This window comes from Hyperolius riggenbachi, chromosome 2, assembly GCF_040937935.1.
Source record: "Hyperolius riggenbachi isolate aHypRig1 chromosome 2, aHypRig1.pri, whole genome shotgun sequence".
NCBI classification, from domain to species: Eukaryota; Metazoa; Chordata; class Amphibia; order Anura; family Hyperoliidae; genus Hyperolius; species Hyperolius riggenbachi.
In genome coordinates, this window is record NC_090647.1 from 255,904,746 (window position 1) to 255,926,167 (window position 21,422).

The following is a 21,422-nucleotide window of genomic DNA, read 5'->3' on the forward strand; positions in this document are numbered from 1 at the left end:
GATGATTCAAAACATGCACACTTGCAGACCACCACAATCTCCCTTATTGTGGCCATACATGGTACAATATTTTCATACAATCTTACCATTTCTATGTAGTATAAGGGTACATTAAATAAATATACTGAAAGGATAATTTAGGCAGTTACCTTATACTACATAGAATTGGTAAGATTGGATGAAAAAATTGTACCATGTATGGCCACCTTTACACTGACTTACCAGTTAATTGCAGACATGCCCAGTTAGTTTGTTCTCTTCAGGTCCCCCATTAGCTCACCCGGCTAATGAGAGATATTTTTGTAAAACAAATGTACATTTGTCTTAAATGCATGTAAAATTTCTTAAAATGGGTCCCTGATGACTAATGAATTTTATCTGCATTATGTTTTTACCTTATTTTAAGATACAGACACGGCAACCTTGTTTTGTATAGTTTAAAGGACCACTACATTGAAAAAAGTAAGAAGTTACAATCTGACAGAAGCAACAGATTTTGGACTAGTCTATCTCCTTATGGGGGATTCACAGGGTTTTATTTGCTGAACGGCAGCGTAACTGCCAAAACAGTAAGATGCCAGCCAGCCTCCCTACTCACTTGCACACTATTTTGGCAGTTAGACTTAGCAACTGCCATTCAGAAAATGCTTTTGAAAACAAAGAAAACCCTGAGAATCCACCATGGGGAGATTGTCAGAGTTTAACTGCTTACTTTTTTCGCGATAGTGGTCCTTTAATCTCCCTAGCGGTAAACCCGAGTCAGGCTTGGGACGGAAATCCACAGCTCAGAGCAGTAACCCCGAGGTGGATCCATGAGAAGTGTGTAATGTGCAGGTCAGCCTCCCGATTTATCTAGTGCTATGATTTTTAGGATTTAACAGCTTGTGAAAAAAAATTGAACCGCTTTTAGACAATAAAATCCTTGAAGAGAATGTGAGGGAGAGTTCTCACAATGTAATCCACATACAGAAGCTGGATCTGCCTATAGAGCCCAGCCTCTGTTGCTATTTCAAACCCCCCTAAGTCCCCCCTGTGCTCTGTAATCTTACATAAATCATAGCCGCGCTGTGCGGGCTGTGTTTACATCAGTAATGTCACTCTGCCACTCCCCCCCCCGCCTCCTGTAGAGCTCCGGTCCCCGGACCGGAGCTCTGCAGGAGGCGGGGGGAGCAGCAGACTGACAGGACAGATGTAAACACAGCCCGCTCTGACACGCTGTGTGTCAGCAGCACGGCTGTTATTTATGGCTGATTACAGAGCGCAGGGGGGCTTAGAGGGGATTGAAATAGCAACAGAGGCTGGGCTCTATAGGCAGACCCAGCCTCTGTATGTGGATTACATTCTTAGAACCCCGCCTCGGGTTCTCTTTAAGTAATTATACCGCTAGGGAGGTTAAGCACTTACACTTTGCCTATACTAATTGTAAATCAGATTCTGCATGTGATAATCCCTGGTTGAATGGCATTCTTTAAATCCGCTCCTATTATATCTACAGTTGTATAACCTGTGCAGCCATTATTATTATTATAACGCATTTGTGATGGCGATTTTCTGTGTGTGTTGCCATGATTTTTGTGTGATTGTTTTCACACTGTGAAGCGCTTTTGCATTTGCAAGAATAAAACAGAAAAATCACTAGAAAGTTGCATAGTACTGCATTTGGTAGACCATTTTCTTGTGTTCTTATTGACTTTAACCCAAACAAAATGCAGGAAAATGCATGCTGCACTACATTTCCATTTAGCAAGAAAAGTAATTGCATCAGTGGGAAAAAGACATTACGATTTCAGTCATACTGCACCAGGTATTCACAATGCACAGTGAATTGCTTGTGATCCCAAAACACAGTGGAAAAGAGCACTAAGTGCCAATAGCATCTGCAAACACAAAGTACAGGAGTATGGGCTAGTGAAACTAATTTTTCAGAATGTAAATAATGGCAGTAAAAGATACTTGCATAATGCAAATATTATGATCAGAGCCTCTTTAAAGTCATTTTAATCACTCTGATGTTAAGTACATTACACCTATAGCATGCAAATCCTTTGTTGACTCCAAAGCAGAACTTTGCTACATACAAGTTCCACTAGTAAGAATCACTGGGTTTTTTTATGAACAACTTGTTTTTTATTCCTCAATCACAACTCCTGAAGACTGCGGACAAACACAACTTCGGAACTCCAAACCACACGAAGAGACTACACGACACATGTCCCACAGCCAAAAACCGCCCCCTCCCCCAGAGGCACACAACACACACACACACACACATCAACTGTCAACCCAAAAAGGTGTATCACCGCAAACTGATTAGAAAAAGAAGCAAGTATTCACTAGCGGTGAATACTTGCTACTTTTTCCAATCAGTTTGCTGTGATACACCTTTTTGGGTCGACAGTTGATGTGTGTGTGTGTGTTGTGTGCCTCTGGGGGGAGGGGCCTTTTGGCCATGGGACACGTGTTGGGCAGTCTCTTTTTGTGTGGTTTGGAGGTCCAAAGTTGTGTCCACATGTTTGTCCGCAGTCTTGATTGAGGAATAAAAGACAAGTTGTTCATAAAAAAACAAAACGCTGTGATCCTTACTAATGGAACTTGTATCTAGATTTTTTGGGGTGGAACAGTACTACTTATTTTATTATGTTCTTGAGAACTTTACTACAGACCAGTCTTACCCTTCTCTAAATCTCTCTACAGAAGGAGGGTGCCTTGATGCCAGAAGACCGCGAAGCCAAGCAGCAGAGCCCACTCACTAAAAAGAAGCGGGACATTTTAAGCAATGGACTGTCATATAAGCCTCAAAAGAACAACAAATTCAACCATCATTATGACTCTGACAGGGAAAACGACCGCAACCTCTGCCAAAAGCTGGGGAAGAAAAGGTTTCAGAAGAGGCACAAACAGGTAGGACACACTCTCTTGTTTCCTGTTACACTGTGGAAATGACTCATTTGTACTGCTTACAACTAAACTGTATGTTACAAACTGCACCCTTTGACCTGGTTTATTCACCCGGGGCAAAGAAAAGATTTCCATGATTAGCTTAGTGGAACTGTATTAGCCTCTGACAGAGACACAGCTATTTATATAACATGCAGTGTTGTTATGCAGTTGGCCTTTGAAATTTTGCTGTATTAAGTCTATCCATTCTGGAGTTATTACCGGCTCCCTGGTGAGGTCACTTGTTCCCCACATGAATGACACTATTAACTTTAAGACCCTAATGTGTCAGGTTCAGGCCACCAGGGTCGTATTTCCCTTAATAATTGTATTGCCTATAGGTACCCAACAGCTACTGAAGTATGTTTTGGCTTTCTCATCATTATGCCGTTTTTATGTGGATGTGATATTGTTTATACTAGTGCAACATTAAATGTTCTCTATATTGCCAGGAGATGTTACTATAGATTTTATATGACAAAATATTCTCTGCTTAACTTGAAGTCAGATGTAACATGTTTTGTGTATGCTGCGAGTTGATATATTAAAAGAAGCTTTCTAGACTAGTTACTACTACATAAAGCTAAATAAAGATCATCAATATATGTCCCCTGAAGCAGATCTTTAGTGATTGTCATGATGGCAGGTGCATAACTACAAATCATAGGGCCCCCAGCAAAACTTTGATACCCCCCCAATCTTCACACCCTTTCCCTTGCCCACCGTTGTGACCCTCACAGCCTGGGGGCCCATCTCACAAGGGTCATAAAGCAAGTGTTGTCATCATGATCTTCACACCTATAACACGTGTAGCCACAAAACGCTTGATCTGAGGGATGGACCCCTTTATCAGAAGGGTTTAAGTAGTAATTGCAGTCTCCTTACAGATCTGCGCCCCCTGCAATCCCAGGGGCTGGTCCCTTGTAGTTACACCCATGTGATTGACTGTTTAGGAATGATAACTGTACAGCCATACTGCTTGGTCATCCGTTCTCTGGATAAGTGATGGGGAAAAATGACCAGTCATTTCACACCATTGTTCAATCATTAGTGCTTCAGTATGGCGGATCAATAAGAGTGTTGTTAATTATGATGGAGGACACTGTCACTAAATTTTCACTTGAGATGATCATGACACAAGTGACTGCCTCTAGCAAGAACAATCTACTATGTGTATATAGCTTTTTAGTGCATGACTGTGCATCATTAACTGTTGTCAGCTTATAATAGCTGTCTTTGGGTTTGCTTACAGAGCCACATCAACTTAAGATGCAAACAGCCTGCTTCCATATTTTAGACAACTGCTTTATGGATTGTTTATTTTTTTAATCTGTTTTTATATGCAAATTAGATTAAAATGCAAGGATTAATAGGAAATATGACCTCAAAGGCTGTACAGTACATATACAAGTCATATAAAATGTGGTTTAGCTATATGTTGACCCATCCTTACCAGTAAAATGTAATTATATAGCTCAAATCTGAAACACAGATGAGCACCATTGCTAAAATATGGAACTTACGCCCAAACTGCCAGTTTTGCATTGCTACTTATATCTGAATGCCAAATGTGTGTGTGTGTGTAAAATTGTAAAATTTAAAATACATGCAAACACACATAAATAAGAAGTATGTAAAATTTAAAATACATGCAAACACACATAAATAAGAAGTATGCTTCTTCAAGAGTAAAATGACCCCTACATTTCTTTTTCTCTTATGTTGCTGTTCTGTCACTTACAGTAGGTTGTAGAAATCTGATAGAACCGACAAGTTTTGGACTACTCCATCTCTTCATGGGGGATTCTCAGCATGGCCTTTATTCTTTGTAAAGACACTCCCTGCAAATAATCTATACAAAGATGCTGGCCAGCTCACTTTTGTTTGACAATTGGATTGAGCAACTGCCACTCACAGAATATTTTTTAAATTAAAGAAAACACTGAAAATCCTCCCTGAGGAGATGGGCTAGTCCAAAACCAGATCAGATTTCTACTACCTACTGTAAGTGACAGCGACATAAGAGAAATAAAATGTGTAGCTCATTTTACTCTGGAAGAAATGTACTTCTTGTTTGCTTGTGTTTACATGTATTTTAAATGTTAGGCGTTTCACGATACTACTATCCTTTAACTGTTTTAAGTCATATGGCATCTTGTCTCAATTAATATGGCATGAGCCAGGGAAGCTTGAACGTTACACCTTAGTATAGAATACATGCAATTCCATAATCCATTGCAGGAGATTTTCAGCCCTGAAGCTACCTGCGTGAAAGTCATGTGTGTAGGGCTTCTGATAATCCATTGATAGGAGCCTCCAGCACCCGATGGGAGCCACAACTGTGCCAGGTAACAGCATTCTTGACAGGCTCCCTTTTAAAGAAACCTTTAAAAAAAAGCATGGTTGGTTTCCGGTACTGGAATTTACACTTTGAAGTTTTTGATGCAATGCCTTTTACCAGATCCATTTTCTGAGGCAGTCGGTTTGTTCTCAGGTTTAGCTAGAAGCTTAGAAATCATTTCCTAAAGCTATACTTTAATTGCATAACTCAGTCTATAAGAAGTAAATTATATACTATTTAAATAAAAACCTATTCCTTGGTAGTTGGTAGTTTTTATGCACATTTTCTTGGCATTTGAACAGGTAGCTTAATGTATTCATCAGCTTAACCCAAAGCTCTGACACCTCTTAGATCTGCGAGCTCTCATCAGAGCGCTAATTAAAGCTTAGACTTTAGTAGCAGTATGAGCATTTTCCAACCCTTCATTTTCATTTCAGCTGTTAACAAATATATTTATTAAATGTCTGAAAATTGTAAAACAGCCAATAATTAAATGTTACATTGTACTCCAGCACTTGGAAATTATGAAAAAGAGTGCTTTATAGTAAATGAACTGTATGTCCTGAATTCCCACTAAAACACAATTAGTGGAATTAACTTTAACATAGAACTAATGTGAAATACATAGTTGGGTCAGCATGGAGATAATTAAGACACTTAACAAGAATATCTCTACAGCTGATGTTTTAATGTTATCTTTGCTTCCAACACTATCTTCTACCAACATCTCCGGGTCTTCCGGAAATGCTATGCAGCAATACATCTTTGGGCTGCCAGATAGCTCTCTATTAAAGAGGAGCTGTCAGCCATACTATACCAGATAAACAAACGACATATATAAGTAGATAAATACTAGCTCTACTTACATAACATGTGTATTGCACGGTCCAAGTGTTGATTTCATTGAACTTTATAAAATAAAAAAGGTAAATGAAGAGAATTCTGTTTGCTGGCAGGGGCCATCTTTACTCCCTCCAGCTGAAGCCAATGGTGAGGTCATTTCCTCCCTTACTCCCCCCTCCTCCCCACACCAATAGCGAGCGTTGATTGTAAATGCAGGGAATCCCTAAGGAAATGGTAGCAGGGACAGGGGTCCCCATGGATGTTATGCGGTGGTGGCAGCCATTGGCTGAGATGCCTGTCGGGCTGGAGTGTGGGGAGGGGGCAGACATGGACAGTCATGGGAGGCAGCCAATGAGAGGAAAAGAAGTGAGAGTGACACAGGCTGCAGCCAATCAGGCTGAATTAGCTGTGTCTGTGCAGAAACTCTCCCCGCCCCAGCCTGCACTGCAACTTCTCTTTTGCGGCTGATTACTGGCTGCGTACTAAGGAGCTGGGGACATGAGAATTAATCTCTGCAATAAAAAAGTAAGATTGATTTTAAAGTTATGCATTCCCTTTTTAGCATTCATTTTATATGATCAACAGATAGAAATAGAGAATTGATTTTGTTTTTCATGCCTAAAAGTTACTCTTTAACCTCCCTGGCGGTAAGCCTGAGCTGAGCTCGGGCTATGCCGCGCAGGAGGATTTCTCAGGCTGTACTGGGGCGATTCGCCCCATTCAAAGTGCTGTGCGCGCAGCCAGCACTTTGCTAGCCGCGCGCACAGCTTGATCGCCGCCGCTCTGCAGCGATCGGCCGCACACAGCGGCGAAAGAGGGCCCCCTCCCGCCAGAGCCCTGCGCTGCCCGGACCAATGAGTTCCGGGCAGCGCCCGGACCAATGAGTTCCGGGCAGCGCTATGGGCCGGATCGGATGCGCCTGACGTCAGGACGTCGGCTGACGTCCATGACGTCATCCCGATCGTCGCCATGGCAACAAGAGAAGCCAAACAGGGGAACGCGTTATATACGTGCTCCCCTGTTTGCTATTAGTGCCGGCGACGATCGCACTAGAGGGACACATGCGCCCTCTAGTGGTGTTTCATGTAGCTACCACTCTGGTAGCTTTACATGAAAAATTTTTTTTTTTTTTTTAAATAGGATTTTTGCCCATGTGGCAAAAAAAAACTAACCGCCAGGGAGGTTAAAGGGAACTGAGTACCTGTTAGTTTAAAATATTTAAAACTAATCTCCACCTAAGGGAGGTTCATAAATGATGCATGCTTTTTAGGGGCATTTTTGATTTACTTACCTATATGGGACTGCTCTGCAGCATCCTGTCTATATGAGGACATCAATCTTCCTTCTGTCAATGCCCCAATGCCACAGACCCACAGGTTCAGAGTGCCTGCAATGTTTAGCATGTAAGATGTAATGGGATATTTTATGACTCCATCTCCTAGCATGTTTTAGCAGCCGAGGATGCTACATCCCCTGCCATGCACTAGCGGCTGGGGTTGCTACACCTACCGGCATGGACTAGTGACCAGGGACACTACATTTCTGGGCATGCACCAGTGTGTGTGTGGGGGGGGGCTATGGAACAGCTCCCCAATGGTAAGAAAAAGCAATGCTGCGCCCACAAAGCATGCATCAATTATGAGCCTCCCTTGAGGTGTGTGTGTGTGGGGGGGGGGGTGTTTTGTTTTAAATATTTTGATAGGTGCTCAGATCCCTTTAACACACACATGTTATAAACAGTGAGCAATTTAAAATAAGCAAAACAAGCAAAACACTAAGAACGTACCTGCCATAAAAACTGCCTATGTCAACTTTAAGGTTGACCCTGGCCTAGGCCCCTCCACCTCTTACCAGACATTAAAATTATGGGTTGATTCCACTTAAAGGACAACTGACGCGAGAGGGATATGGAGGCTGCCATATTTATTTACATTTAAGCAATACCAGTTGCCTGGGTATCCTGCTGATCCTCTGCTGCAGCCAAATAGATCAGCAGGGCTGCCAGGCAACTGGTATTGTTTAAAAGGAAATAAATATGGCAGCATCCATATTCTTCTCACTTCAGCTGTCCTTTAAATGGCACTCAGAAATGATGCTAGTTACCTCTCAAGAGCACAGTTTCAAGGTAGCTTTTCTCTTCCCTGTCCACTTTTCTATTCTACTTCTACTGGATCCTCTGCATTTGATATTGTTGGCAACCTTCTTCTACTCTAGACCCTGAACTCTATAGGTATATGTAATGCTATCCTCTCTTAAAGCGGAATATAACCCTGCATTTCAACTTTGCTCTAAAACATTATTTACAGTATATTATATGCAAAAAGCATTTTTTTTTTTACTAGACTAGCATTGGAAGGGTTAAACACAGAGGTTTAAAGTTCTGTGGAGAGATATGCAGAAGTTAAGATTGTTACATTCTATTTAGTTAAATGTATCTATTGAGAAATGTTACACACTCTTTGGCTGTCCTCCAGCTCCTTCTCAGTCAGAGAGAGTGAGTCACATTCAACACTTAGATACATTTATGTAAACAAAATGTATCTATGTCAGCTTCGGATGCGTCTGCAGAAATCTCCAGGAACTTTACAGCTCTGTGTAACCCTTCCAATGCTGGTCTAGTAAAAAAAAAAATGCTGGTTGCATATAATATACTGTAAATAATGTTTTAGAGCAAAGTTGAAATGCAGGGTTATATTCCGCTTTAATTTCTATATTTATTTGTCTGGTCACTCATTCAAGATCTCCTTTAGTGATGTTGTCCATTCCTTTCCACTGTCCTCTCTTCATCTACCACTTTGCTCCCTGAGGAGCCTCAGGCCCTTGTTCCTATAACCTCTCTTTATACCTCCTCCCTGTCCAAGCTTTTCTTTCTACGGTACCATTTGTGTGTTACATGACAAATTTACCTATCCATACCAGACTTCTTTCCCTTTGTCCTAGACAAAGTGTAAAAAAGATTGGAGGCCATTTAAATTTACATTTAAAAATTAATCCTCCAGTTGTTCAATGCAACCTACTGTCATTAATTTAACTATAAATGGCATAGTCAGTTTTTTTACCTCACAGGACACCTCCATGGTTCACTTTTCAACTCCGCTCTCTCCTTTGCTCTTGACGTCCAGACCATCTCTAGCTCCATCCATGTCCGGCTGCAAAACATGAACAAAATATGCACCTTCTTATCTCAAGAAACCACTAAGCTCTAACCACTAACCACTATGCCCTCATAATCCATTTTTGCTACTTGAAAACATGCTACTCATTAGTAAACATCAGTCCCAACTCTTTACTGCAAAACCATTTTCTTTCTTACTTAACCCTTCATCCCTACATGACCATAGTACCATATTTCTTCACCCATTTTATTTTCCCCATTTCCTTGGAACATATCCATAATTGAGTCCTTTTTCCCCCTCCCATTTCATAGCTTTTAACTATGCACCCCTATTTGCAATATTCTGAGGTGCCTACTATTCAACACAGTAATCAAAATAAATAATAAGCATGACTCACAGAACCACCTTCTCCCTCCCACCCCCACACACACACACACGCACACACACACACACACGCACGCACATACGCACGCACATACGCACACGCACACACACACACATTTGACCATTGTGTGCACAGAGAATTATTTGAAGTTATAATCCAGACAGTATCATTTACTTACTAAATACAAATACATTGGGTGTCTGAATAGAATTCATTGAATCAAGTGCTGCCAATATAAATTCAGAATTCTCTGTTCCCCAGTAATTCCCGTGAGTTCTTTTCCCCATGTTATTCCCTGTCTTGCAACCTTCCAAAGCATTAATCAACCCCTTCTCGCCTATGCAGGCAGGTATAGCCAGGATGGCTAATTAAACCTACGTTGGGCTCTGCCATACTAGCCATATCAGCCCACATGGTACATATATGAGGGGCTATGTAAAAGTGAGGCCGCAGAGCCACACCCGCTCCTGCAGAGACCTTGTCCATATAATGGACAAGGGGCTCTTCCCCACCTCCAATGCCCAGGAGTTGGTGGGTGTGGATAGAAAAAGCTGCCACTTCAGCCCCATTTACCCTGTAGCTCACCCAACATCTGCCTGATACATGCCAGGATCCCATGGTACCTTCACTCCCAATTGTTCAACGACGACTTCACCTGACCAACCAATACTGCAGCCACCACTCGTCTGCTTCTGACTGGTAATGGAGAGCTCTAGAGCTGCTTGAAAGCATATTTGTAGCTCTTGCCAGGGCTCCCCATTGATCCACTAGGAGAAGCTCTTTACACTGGGACATTTCCCAGGTGAATCCTGCTGCAGCATCACTATGTCAGAATCAGCATCCTTTAGATAATGCAAAAATTCGAATTTATTAGGGTTTATTAACTCACATCTAGCCTTTTTTACTCTTTGCTCCTACCTTCTTTTCTAACTGTGACCCAACTGCCAACTTTTGCATCCTGCTCCATATGTACTCCATTATCTGCTTCATTGATCCCCACCAGTACCTGTTCAGTGAGCACCAAGCTCTACTCCATGTTGTCAATGGATTCCTGTATTGCATTCTCTTGATTTAGTGTCTTGATTATGGCTCAAAGCAACAACATGCACACATCCAGGGCAACACTAAACATCGTCAAACAGCTGCACCAGGCACACATACATTGCATAAAATGAACACTTCCCCACATTGATCAATTTCCATGTATGCACTTACCCAACTTAAAGGGGCAATATGGCGAAAAAAATTGTAAAATTTAAAATATGTGCAAACATAAACAAATAAGATGTATGTTTTTTCAGAGCAAAGTGAACCATAAATTACTTTTCTCCTACGTTGCTGTTACTTACAGTAGGTAGTAGAAATCTCATAGAGTCGACAGAAGTGACAGGTTTTGGACTAGCCCATCTCTTCATAGGGTATTCTCAGCAAGGCTTTTATTCTTCATAAAGATATTCCCTAAAAAGGATTTAAACAATGATGCTGGCCAGCTTCCTTGCTCGCTACACATTTTTTTGGCAGTTGGACAGAGCAACTGCCATTCACTAAGTGGTTTTGAAAATAAATAAATCACTGAGAATCCCCTATAAAGAGATGGACTAGTCCAAAACCTGTCACTTCTGTCAGATTTCTACTGCCTACTGTAAGATACAGCAACATAGGAGAAAAGTAATTTATGGCTCATTTTACTCTGGAAAAAAGTACTTCTTATTTGTCTATGTTTGCACATATTTTAACGTTTATAATTTTTCGCCATAGTACCCCTTTAATTCAAGCCACTTAATGAGCAAGCGGAATGTGTAAATTATGATTGCTAAAGATAACACCTTGCATAGCCTATTTGCAAGGAAGTAACAAACGTACGATTGCAGATTGCTTTGGTTAAGAAGCCCCAAAATACCACTGTATTAAATGACAAAAGAAAATATCCTCTTGTCAATACAACAGCAGTCTCTATGCTAATTTCAAACACATCTTAACTCTAGCGAGAGACACTTTCTTTAACCCCCCTGGCGGTAAGCCCGGCCTGTATTCAGGCTCCGCTTTGTGTGCTGAAAGCGGTGAGCCCGCTGGCTGAAAACACCACGTGCACTGTCTCTCTGGGTCCCGCGTGCTGATCGCGCTGCACAGCGGGACCCAGGCTTCTCCCTCCCGGCCGCCGGAGTCCCCATTACCTGTCTGATCTTCCGGGGACCTGGCGGCCAATCGGTGGCATGGAGCGGCGGTGCAGTGTGACGTCGGGGGGCGGCGTGCGGTCATGGGGAAGGAGGGAGGGAGTCAGGGAAAAAAAGATAACAATATAAGACTGTGATTGGCCACAGGGGTAGGGCGGGAGAAGGAAGAATAAATAAATGTAATAAACAATCTGATTGGCCACAGGGGGAGGGAGAGTAAAAAAATGAAAAATAACACACATTATCTGATTGGCCACAGGGGGAGGGAGGAAGAATATAAAAGAAAAAAAAATTACAAGTGATCTGATTGGCCACAAGTAGCATTTCATTGGATACAAGTTAGTTTGTATTCAATTCAATGTTGCCATTTGCTCTCTGGAGACCGTGGCTGCTGGCTGTTTGATCTGTGAGTTGCTGATTGCTGATGATTGATTAATGGATACCCGTTACTGATTTTTGCCTGGATTTTTGGCTATTCTCTTTTCCTTCTCCCTGTACTGATTTTGCCTGGACTGTGATTGATTTACTGTGTACCGATTTTTGCCTGGGCTTTGACTACTCTTCCTGCTGCCTATACCGACCTCTGTGTGGATTTGACAACTCTCTGCCTGCCGTTTTCACTGACCTCTGTCTGCCTGTATTCTGCAATGACATCAGCTTCAAGAAGGCAGCTTGCTGCGGAATCGCTGGTGGAGTTGGAGGACAGCGATTTGCAGTCACTGGCGGACTCAAGTGACAGTGACGCACCTGGGGACCTCTCATCCGACCCAGGTAGCGACAGCGAGAGTGATTCCATCACCACGGATGTTAGCGATGTCCAGGTCTGGTGCCCCATTGACCTTTCTCTGGCACCGCCACCCCCCCCCCGTTTTCCTTTTACTGGGGAGCCTGGCCTGAAGAAAGTGTGTGAGCACAACCCCCTGGCCTACCTGCAGCTCTTCTTTGATGAGGCCGTTATTGAGAAGATTGTGGAGGAGACTAATCTTTATGCCACCCAACAACTGGCTGCTCCACGACGCCCCTTCTCAAGAAGCAGGACCTGGGAGCCGGTCACCAAAGAAGATATTTGGCTATTTTTGGGACTTATCATTCTGCAGGGAGTGGTGGGGAAGCCCCTGCAGAAGTGGTATTGGACCACCAACAAAATGATAGCGACCCTGTTCTTTGGTACGGTGATGAGCGAGTACCGGTTTTTGCTCATCATGAAATTTCTCCATTTCGCCAATAACTAAACCTTTGAGGAGTCCACTCACCCTGCTCCCAAACTAAAAAAAAACTGGGAAGTGTACGAGATGGTGGTGGAGAACTTCAAGACCACGTACAGTATGTTCCAGAGCGGGATATATCCGTGGATGAGAGCCTGATGGCTTATAAGGGGAGGCTGAGCTGGCTGCAATTTATAGCTTCTAAACGGGCCCGCTTTGGAATAAAATCTTATATGTTGTTTGAGTCTTCAACCGGGTACATCTGGAATACAGTTTTGTACATCAGAAAGGGAACAAAGTTCAATCCCCCGTTCAGCGACTATGGAGTGGCGACAAGTTCAGTTTTATCACTTGCTGAGCCGTTACTGGACAAGGGATATTGTGTCACCACGGACAATTTTTATTCCTCCCCGGAACTCTTTGAGATCCTCATAAAGCGTCGCACTGATGCCTACGGCACAGTTAGGCCGAACAGGCGGGAGATGCCTACATCTTTTGGGAAGCAGAAATTGAAACCCGGGGACATAGCTGCTTGGCAGAAAGGAAAGATGCTGGCTCTCCGCTGGCGGGATAAAAAAGACGTTTGTCTCCTTTCCACGGTCCACGACACCTCCACTGTTCCCACCAGAACGAGAGGAGGAAAGGAAATACAGAAGCCGCAGGTTGTGGTGGACTACAACCTAACAATGGGCGGAGTGGACAGAGCGGACCAAGCAGTGACATTTTATCCCGCAGTCCACAAGCAGCAGAAGAAGTACTACAAAAAGATATTCCGACATCTTCTGGAGCAGTTTCTGTGGAATTCTTATGTACTTTATAAGCAGCGCAGTGAAAGGCCAATTACTCACACGGACTACATATGGAGGATGTGCGAGTGTATTTGTTTGAGGTACCAGACTGCCGCAGATGCCAGAACCAGGCGACGTGCCTCCTATGTAGTTAACCTGGAGCGACTCACTGGCCGTCACTTCCCGGAGCACATACCTCCCACTGCCAAAAAAAACACACCAACCAGGACATGTGTGGTGTGCTACTCCAAGACCGATGAGAGGGGCAAAAAAGTCAAGAAGGAGTCGCGCATCTACTGCCCTGACTGCAATGTTGGACTCTGTGCTGCTCCCTGCTTTAAAACTTATCATACACGGGAGGTGTACTAAGTATACATGTACATAGTGTATAATTATCTTCTTGCTGCCTTATTTGTACAGTTTTTCCTATTTTTTCAGTTTATTGATAAATTTTATTATTTCAGCAAATTTGTGTTCCAGTCTTTTATTTATATGCAGAATGTTTACCAGGCCTTTGTTCTGTATATTTTGGTGAGTTAATACTTAAGAATTGGAGATCTAGAATTCTTGAAAAAAAATGTACCGCTTTTGACTCCTAATTCCAGATAGAAATGCACCGCCAGGGAGGTTAATTGTAGTTTGTGGCCTTGTTCCTCTATTTTAACATGCTTGACAGTGACACCCAGAGGAAGTGGATTATATTATTATCAACATGAATTCAGACAACAAACACAAATAAATCTAATAAATCATAAAAGCCTACATCTCCCTAGCTTAGTTAGGCATCAAAGTGACTCTGTATTGAAAGAGAAATGGCGTCTGACATGTTTAAAAATGCTAGTTGCCTGGCCCTTCTGTGGAGCTATTGTGCTTCAGTAGTGTCTGAATCCAACACTAAAACAAATGTGTGGTTGGTGTAGTCAAGATTGAGCACCTTATTGGCATTATCATTATCAGTGGCTTGGAGGAATGGAGGCAGAGAATCAACATGGCATTCAGGCAACTGGCATTGTTGTTTAAGAGGAAAACAATATATCAGCTTTTATATCCCTCTCACTACAGGGCTACTCTAATAATGTTCAAGATAGGGTGTTGCGCCCAATTTAGACAGCAGCGATATCTGTGAGGGGATCCCACTTCCTAATATTGTGAACTATATGTACGAACAGAATGTGCTTGTCAAATGGAAAAATAAAAACTTTAATATGGTTGTCAATTACACAACCCCAAATAAATATGCATGCAAAGGAAGCAATCTTCCTATAAAATCTTATATAAAAACAATGTGGTATTGATTCCTGAGATAGCAATATATAGTGTTTTCTGGAGTCCTATTGGAGTTTTTTGGACACCAGGATTCTGTCTCAAATTAGACACTAATGATGTCTATTCCGTGTCTCAATAGTACTTTTATGGAGGGCTCCAAGAGTGCAACATCCAGCTATATGCACTTTGGTGTATTAGAGTGATCTCACCCTCCGTGGTTTTCAATCTGGAAGCTGATGTAGTCTTCAGAGGAGCCGCTCAATCTCACCCGCCCCGGCCGGTTTTGAGAAAGAGAGGCGTTCCTCTCAAAACGTCAGCGGAGGCTACAGTCGTGACGTCACGCCGCACAGGGGAAGGAGGCGTGTCGGAGTTCCGTGTTGTACCATCGCTAGCGAAAGACGGAAGCCCGACCAGCTGAAGGCTGTTATCATCCACGCCACTTGGATTCCCCGGGAGCCGGGTACTCCTGCCCGACACTGCACGCCATCCAGCAGTAGTCCAATCTCTCTCACTTTGCCGCCGGCCGGGGCGGTAAGATTGAGCGGCTCCTCTGAAGACTACATCAGCTTCCAGATTGAAAACCACGGAGGGTGAGATCACTCTAATACACCAAAGTGCATATAGCTGGATGTTACACTCTTGGAGCCCTCCATAAAAGTACTATTGAGACACGGAATAGACATCATTAGTGTCTAATTTGAGACAGAATCCTGGTGTCCAAAAAACTCCAATAGGACTCCAGAAAACACTATATATTGCTATCTCAGGAATCAATTCCACATTGTTTTTATATAAGATTTTATAGGAAGATTGCTTCCTTTGCATGCATATTTATTTGGGGTTGTGCAATTGACAACCATATTAAAGTTTTTATTTTTCCATTTGACAAGCGCATTCTGTTCATACATATACTCTAATAATGTGTTTCTGAGTACAGAACTCTAGGAAGAGATTGAAGAATATCTATATTGTATCAAAGTTTGCAGTTTTATTCTATTGGGGTCAATACACAGAATCTTCCTAATTGAAATCCTCCTGATAAGATTTCAGTAAGTTTGCGTGTAAATGTGTTTTTACTAGAAAAAAAAGATAGTTTACTGCCAACAATCAGTTTCAAACATTTAATACGAGGTTCAATACTGATTGACTGGAGGCTGTGCGGAAACCTCTCCCAGGGCCGGGCCGAGGCATAGGCTGAAGAGGCTCCAGCCTCAGGGCGCAGTGTAGGAGGGGGCGCACAATTCATTCAGCTGTCATTCCTAATTGTGCTTGAAGCAGAAAGAAATAAGAAAAGGGGATACATAGCAGTGACTGCAAGCCAGATAACTGGAGATTAAGGTGTTGGGGAGGTTGTGGGCCCTGTGGCACCTCTTAGTCTAATAGCAATCAGTGTGTGACGGCTGGGGTGGGAGGGATGGGGGGCGCACTTTGGTGTCTCAGCCTTGGGTGCTGGAGGACCTTGTTCCTGCTCTGACCTCTCCAGTTCATGTCAAGAACACATTTGACTTGACTCATTAGACCCCCTATATGTGCAGGTAGATTGAACTCTCTACCTATCTATATATCTTGTATGGAGACATGATAGAATGTTGTAAGGTCAACATCTAAAGGCAAGCTGACAAATGGACTGATTGTGTGGAGCAGTGCAGTCCAGGGAAGAGCTGTCAGGAGCAGTGACAAGAGATTTACAATGTGTTATTTACAGTCTGGCCTTGCAGTATTTCATTGAGGCCTAAGCACTTTAACAACAGCTTTCATTACTGTTTTTTTTCAGGTGCTGCTAATTGAAATAGAAAATGTGGGTGGGCTTTGTTCAATAGAATAGCTATAGATAGATAATTGTGAGACAGCCTGACAGCTGTACAGAGTTGTCAGCCCTCGCCTGGATCCATTGAGTTAGTGTAACTGTATTATTGTCATTTGGTGGCTTAACACGAAAGAATGAATTGCTAATTGATTGTTAAGCTGTACATATTGTTTTCCTCTAGAACAGACAGCTGAGAGCATTGTAAAATACATAATTGAGTATGGCGGTGCAGACGTACGCTCAGTGTATTAGGAATAATGCACGGCTGATTATGTTAAGGACAGTATTCCAAAAGGTTCAGGTAATTGGAAGTTAATTTCCCATCACATAGTGCAACGCTTATCCTGTTAGGGGGAAAAAAAATTCTGTTTATTTCCTTCAAGTGGCATAATGTTTTAATCTTCTGCGGATCTTCTCTAACAAAAATAAATCTGCTTAAACCCTGTATAATATCCCAGCTAAGAGGAAAACATCTGTTCCATGCTATAAAATAGAATTCACAGCTCACTACGTTAAGACAAAATAATGCCTTTTATGTGTTTATGTTGCTGGTGTGCAGCAAATCATAAGTATTTGGAGCCAGCATACGCCTCCAGAGAAGCATTAAATATGTCTGTTATGTAAACTTTACACAAGGCATGTTTCATAGAAAAATCTAAAACGTCTTTTTTTTTTTTTTTTGATGAGAGGATGAAGATTGCAATATAATAGAGATGTAACTAAAGGTCCAAAAATAATTATCCAAAGCTGGGCTTTTTATTATTCCAGAACCTAAAAAGCAAAGGTGCTATCATTTTTTATTGTTAACATAATGTATAATGCGTGTTAGATTTTATTTACATTAAGATCTGATATGACATGTTTCTGTTTTGGATGCTGGTAGTGAGACAATATTTAGTAATATCATGCTTGGATAGTCCAAAGGCTTCTGTATCTTTTTACTGGCTTCACCAGTGCCGCCATCAGAATTTTTTGGGCCCCATACTGGACAAACCTACTGGGGACCCCCTCACTTCCATTTGTCCCTACATGGTAAATCACAATCTTTGATGGACTGGACACACTAATGTCCATATGTCTGCTTTTCACATGCTCCCATGGCTAGGAGTGCTCTGCATATGCTCAGTTTGTTAAGACTGTAACTTCGCTTACTCCCAGTGCATGCACAGTGCCCCACAACCCAGCTGGATTGTGTAGACTTCACAGGAGCACAACAGATTGGACCGGAAGGGTATTGAGGGAGCTGACGGACTACAGGGGTCTGGAAGGAGCCCCTGGTAAATAAAAATCCTTTTCTTCAATTCGTCTCAATCAATCCTTTGCTCCCAAGTTGTCTCAGGTTTACTTTAATCACTAACTGACTAAGGCACCTCCTGGGTGAGCCTCCCGGCATCTCCCACCAAATTAATGGGCAGCCAAAAGGACAGACATGGACAGGCACAGACTGCAGCTGGGGCCCATGTGTGGCACTGTTGCCGGGCCCCAAATTCACCTGAGCCCTATACAGCAGTCCCCTCTGTTATACCCTGAAGGCGGCCCTGCTGTATCTTGACGAATGTATTTTACTTATGTACAAGTGTCATGATAATCTGTACAGACCATTTTACGTCAGCCTTGATGGTAATATTTTCTTTGAGAACCAAAAGTTTATGACCTGTGAAAAGTTTATACAAAAGATAATAAAAAGAAAACATTGTTTCAATTCATTGTGGAAACAGAAGTAATACAAAATGTTTCTGTTCCCTGAAAATTAATTTGCTAAATGGAAAATCCTGTGTTTTCACTGGAATTAATAACTGTGGTCAGGGGAGCAGAAAAGAGCTTTTAGCTTCAAAGCAAATGATCTCCAAAACCAGACAAAGCAATCCCAATTTTTTTCCCGCTTTCCAGCAGAGCAAATAAAAGAAGTGCTTAACTACTGAAAATTACCACAGCTCCTAATATGTGTATTTGCTGGTAGAAATTAAAACGGTATGAAATTACCCTGCGCTGAGCATGGCTTCTGAATTAAACAAATACTTTAATTGATGGGGGATGCTTTGTTCAAAAAGTGCTATAATTGCAGATTATTTGGGCTACATAATAACTTCCAATTAAGCGGCTTGCGCTGTACATGCATACATCACCTCCGCAGACAAGGTAGTGTAACATAAACAGGAGGAGAAGGAATGATATTTCATGCAAGTGCAGAAATACTTGCATCCGCCGGCTTTTCATCTAGTGCTTGTATAAAAGTGGTTTTACTCCATTCACAGTCTCCTAAATCTAATGTACATGCTGCTTTTGAGAGTGTAGGCATTGTGCAAAATGATTACACTTCAGCCCAACAGCTATAAGCGACAGTATAATGTGCATCCTCTATACTTATAGAGAAGCCATGGGGGGATGGGAGTGGGGATTGCTAAGGTAATGAAAATGTCACAGAAAGGTATATAAAGCCAGCCAGGGATTTTGTATACTGTTTATACTCCAAATCCTCTGTTAAATTAATTAAAAAAAAAACATATACCTCTATGTATCCATCAGGGCCGGATTTTTGGAAAGGCCACAAAGGATAAAAGGGCGGCAGGACCTGAAAGAGATAAGAGGCAGCATGTCAAAATGAATCATTTCTCCTGCTCTGAAGCACCCTGGTTTGCTGCACACACAGTCAGAATTCCAGAGCTCCGTGTATTTTCTTAACTTCTTGGTGTGAGATGAGACAGTGCTATCTCCTACAAGCTTAAGTTTAGTGTCAGAGGTGTAGAGAAACCTGGATCACCATGTGCTTGCTGCGCAGTCTGTGACTCTAGTTGTAGACCCAATTTCTGATCCAGTAAGGTAAACATTTTAACAGAATTATTTCCACTTTACAACTCAAGCTGGGATAAACAGTGTATTGCTGGTCAGACTCTGTTAATGACTTGAGGCATTCATTATCCTCTCTCCTCCTGGATTGCAAATCTTAAACAGAAAGATACGTTTTTTTTTTTCCTTAGAGAAATTTATGGCAGCCCCTTCTAAGCTAAATCTTAACCCCTTGCTGGCACATTTTCAAGGCAGCAGTACTGCAGTAGTGTGAGATAGACATCTTCTCTATAATTATAATTGCAAATGTACTGTTGTATACTTTTGTATTGTTACTTTCTGTTTTGTATACTAAAAGTGATAACATATACTAAAAATTAAAATATATATATTTGTACCGTGTTGGCCAACAGTACAAAAAAAAAATCTGTGAAAGAATCAGTACAATAAATAATATAAAATCAATGCAACAGGTCTGTGATTACAGAAGAGCAGAAAGGGAGATGAACTGCTCTGCTACTTCATGCCTGGTACACACCATGCAATTTCCTGGGATATAGACTGGTTGAATCGATAATTTCTGCCAGGTCCAATCTGATTTCTGATCATTTTTCTGATTGATTTTGTATAAGTGATCAGAAAATCGATTCAACCCATCTATCTGGTCCATACCAGGCATTGGGGACTCACTGCTTTGATTGAAAAAAACAATCATTCATCATTTTTCAGAGAGAAAACATTTATACGTATACACGAGTCACTAGAACAGGCATTTCCTCCTACAAACAAGTGATCGCTAGTCAGGGTGTTGGACAGATTGATACTGAGTGTGTGTGTGTGTGTGGGGGGGGGGGGGGGGGGTGAGGGAGGGGCTAGGGCACTGGAAAGTCCAAATCCTGCCGTGGTATCCATAGACATAGATAGATGCTGTTCAAGTCTTTTTGATGGTTAATATTGTTGAACATTAGCTTTCTATTTCAATCTGCTGATGGTAGACTGAAATTGCTACATTGCGCTTCTTGACAGTCTTAGCAATGGTACTTTTTGGACTCAGTTTGAGGCATACTTGTCATTTCAAACCATGGGGGGTGGGGTTAAAGTTAAGTGCCAGGGGGGTTTAAGGTTAGGCACATAGGGGGTTATGGTTAGGCACCAGCATGGGGGGTTAATTTTAGGTGCCTGGGGGGTTAAGGTTAGGCACCAGCATGGGGAATTAAGGTGCTTACTTTCAGGGGATGTCTTATCTACATTTATTCTTAAGTAAACTTTTTTAAAAATCAATATTTATTCAAATATAGTCTAGTTTCCAGAGAGGGCGTGCCGATTTCCTTTACTGTTATTTAAGCTAGCGCCTAGCACTAGCAGATGCAAAAGCCAGGAAATAGATGATTTGTGTATACCATCTGACGAAGGGTCACCCCAAAACATCACTATCAGGCTATATATACACTATGGAGTCACTGCATTATTGATTGTATTGTATGCTTTACTGCTCCGATAATGTTAGCATTTTGCTTCATATGCTGTTATACAAATATGCTTCATAGTGAATTCATATGAGTTTTGATCTACGCTCACTTACTGTATGCTAATGTATCATGCTTTGGATCATATGACTTTTGTCTTGTGCATATTCTTTTGCTAGTCTACTTTGATTGAGATTTAATAGAGATTTTTGCACTAATTCACTGCTGGTGTGCGAGTCAATCTTCACTTTAATTGTACCTGTAGAGCTGTTATTTAACCCGGGTAACAGGCTGAGCACCCACTAAG

General features: G+C 41.9%; 1 protein-coding gene across 6 annotated transcripts in view; it reads left to right on the plus strand.

Moving 5' to 3' along the window:
- The window catches only part of AUTS2 (activator of transcription and developmental regulator AUTS2), a 1,744,602-nt gene that overhangs the window by 380,138 nt on the left and 1,343,042 nt on the right, over window positions 1-21,422 (plus strand). For all 6 annotated transcript variants that reach the window (XM_068268551.1, XM_068268554.1, XM_068268555.1 and 3 more), the window contains exon 2: window positions 2,695-2,901. In XM_068268551.1, the coding sequence (XP_068124652.1) occupies window positions 2,695-2,901 (207 nt within the window). The remainder of the gene's footprint in view (window positions 1-2,694; window positions 2,902-21,422) is intronic.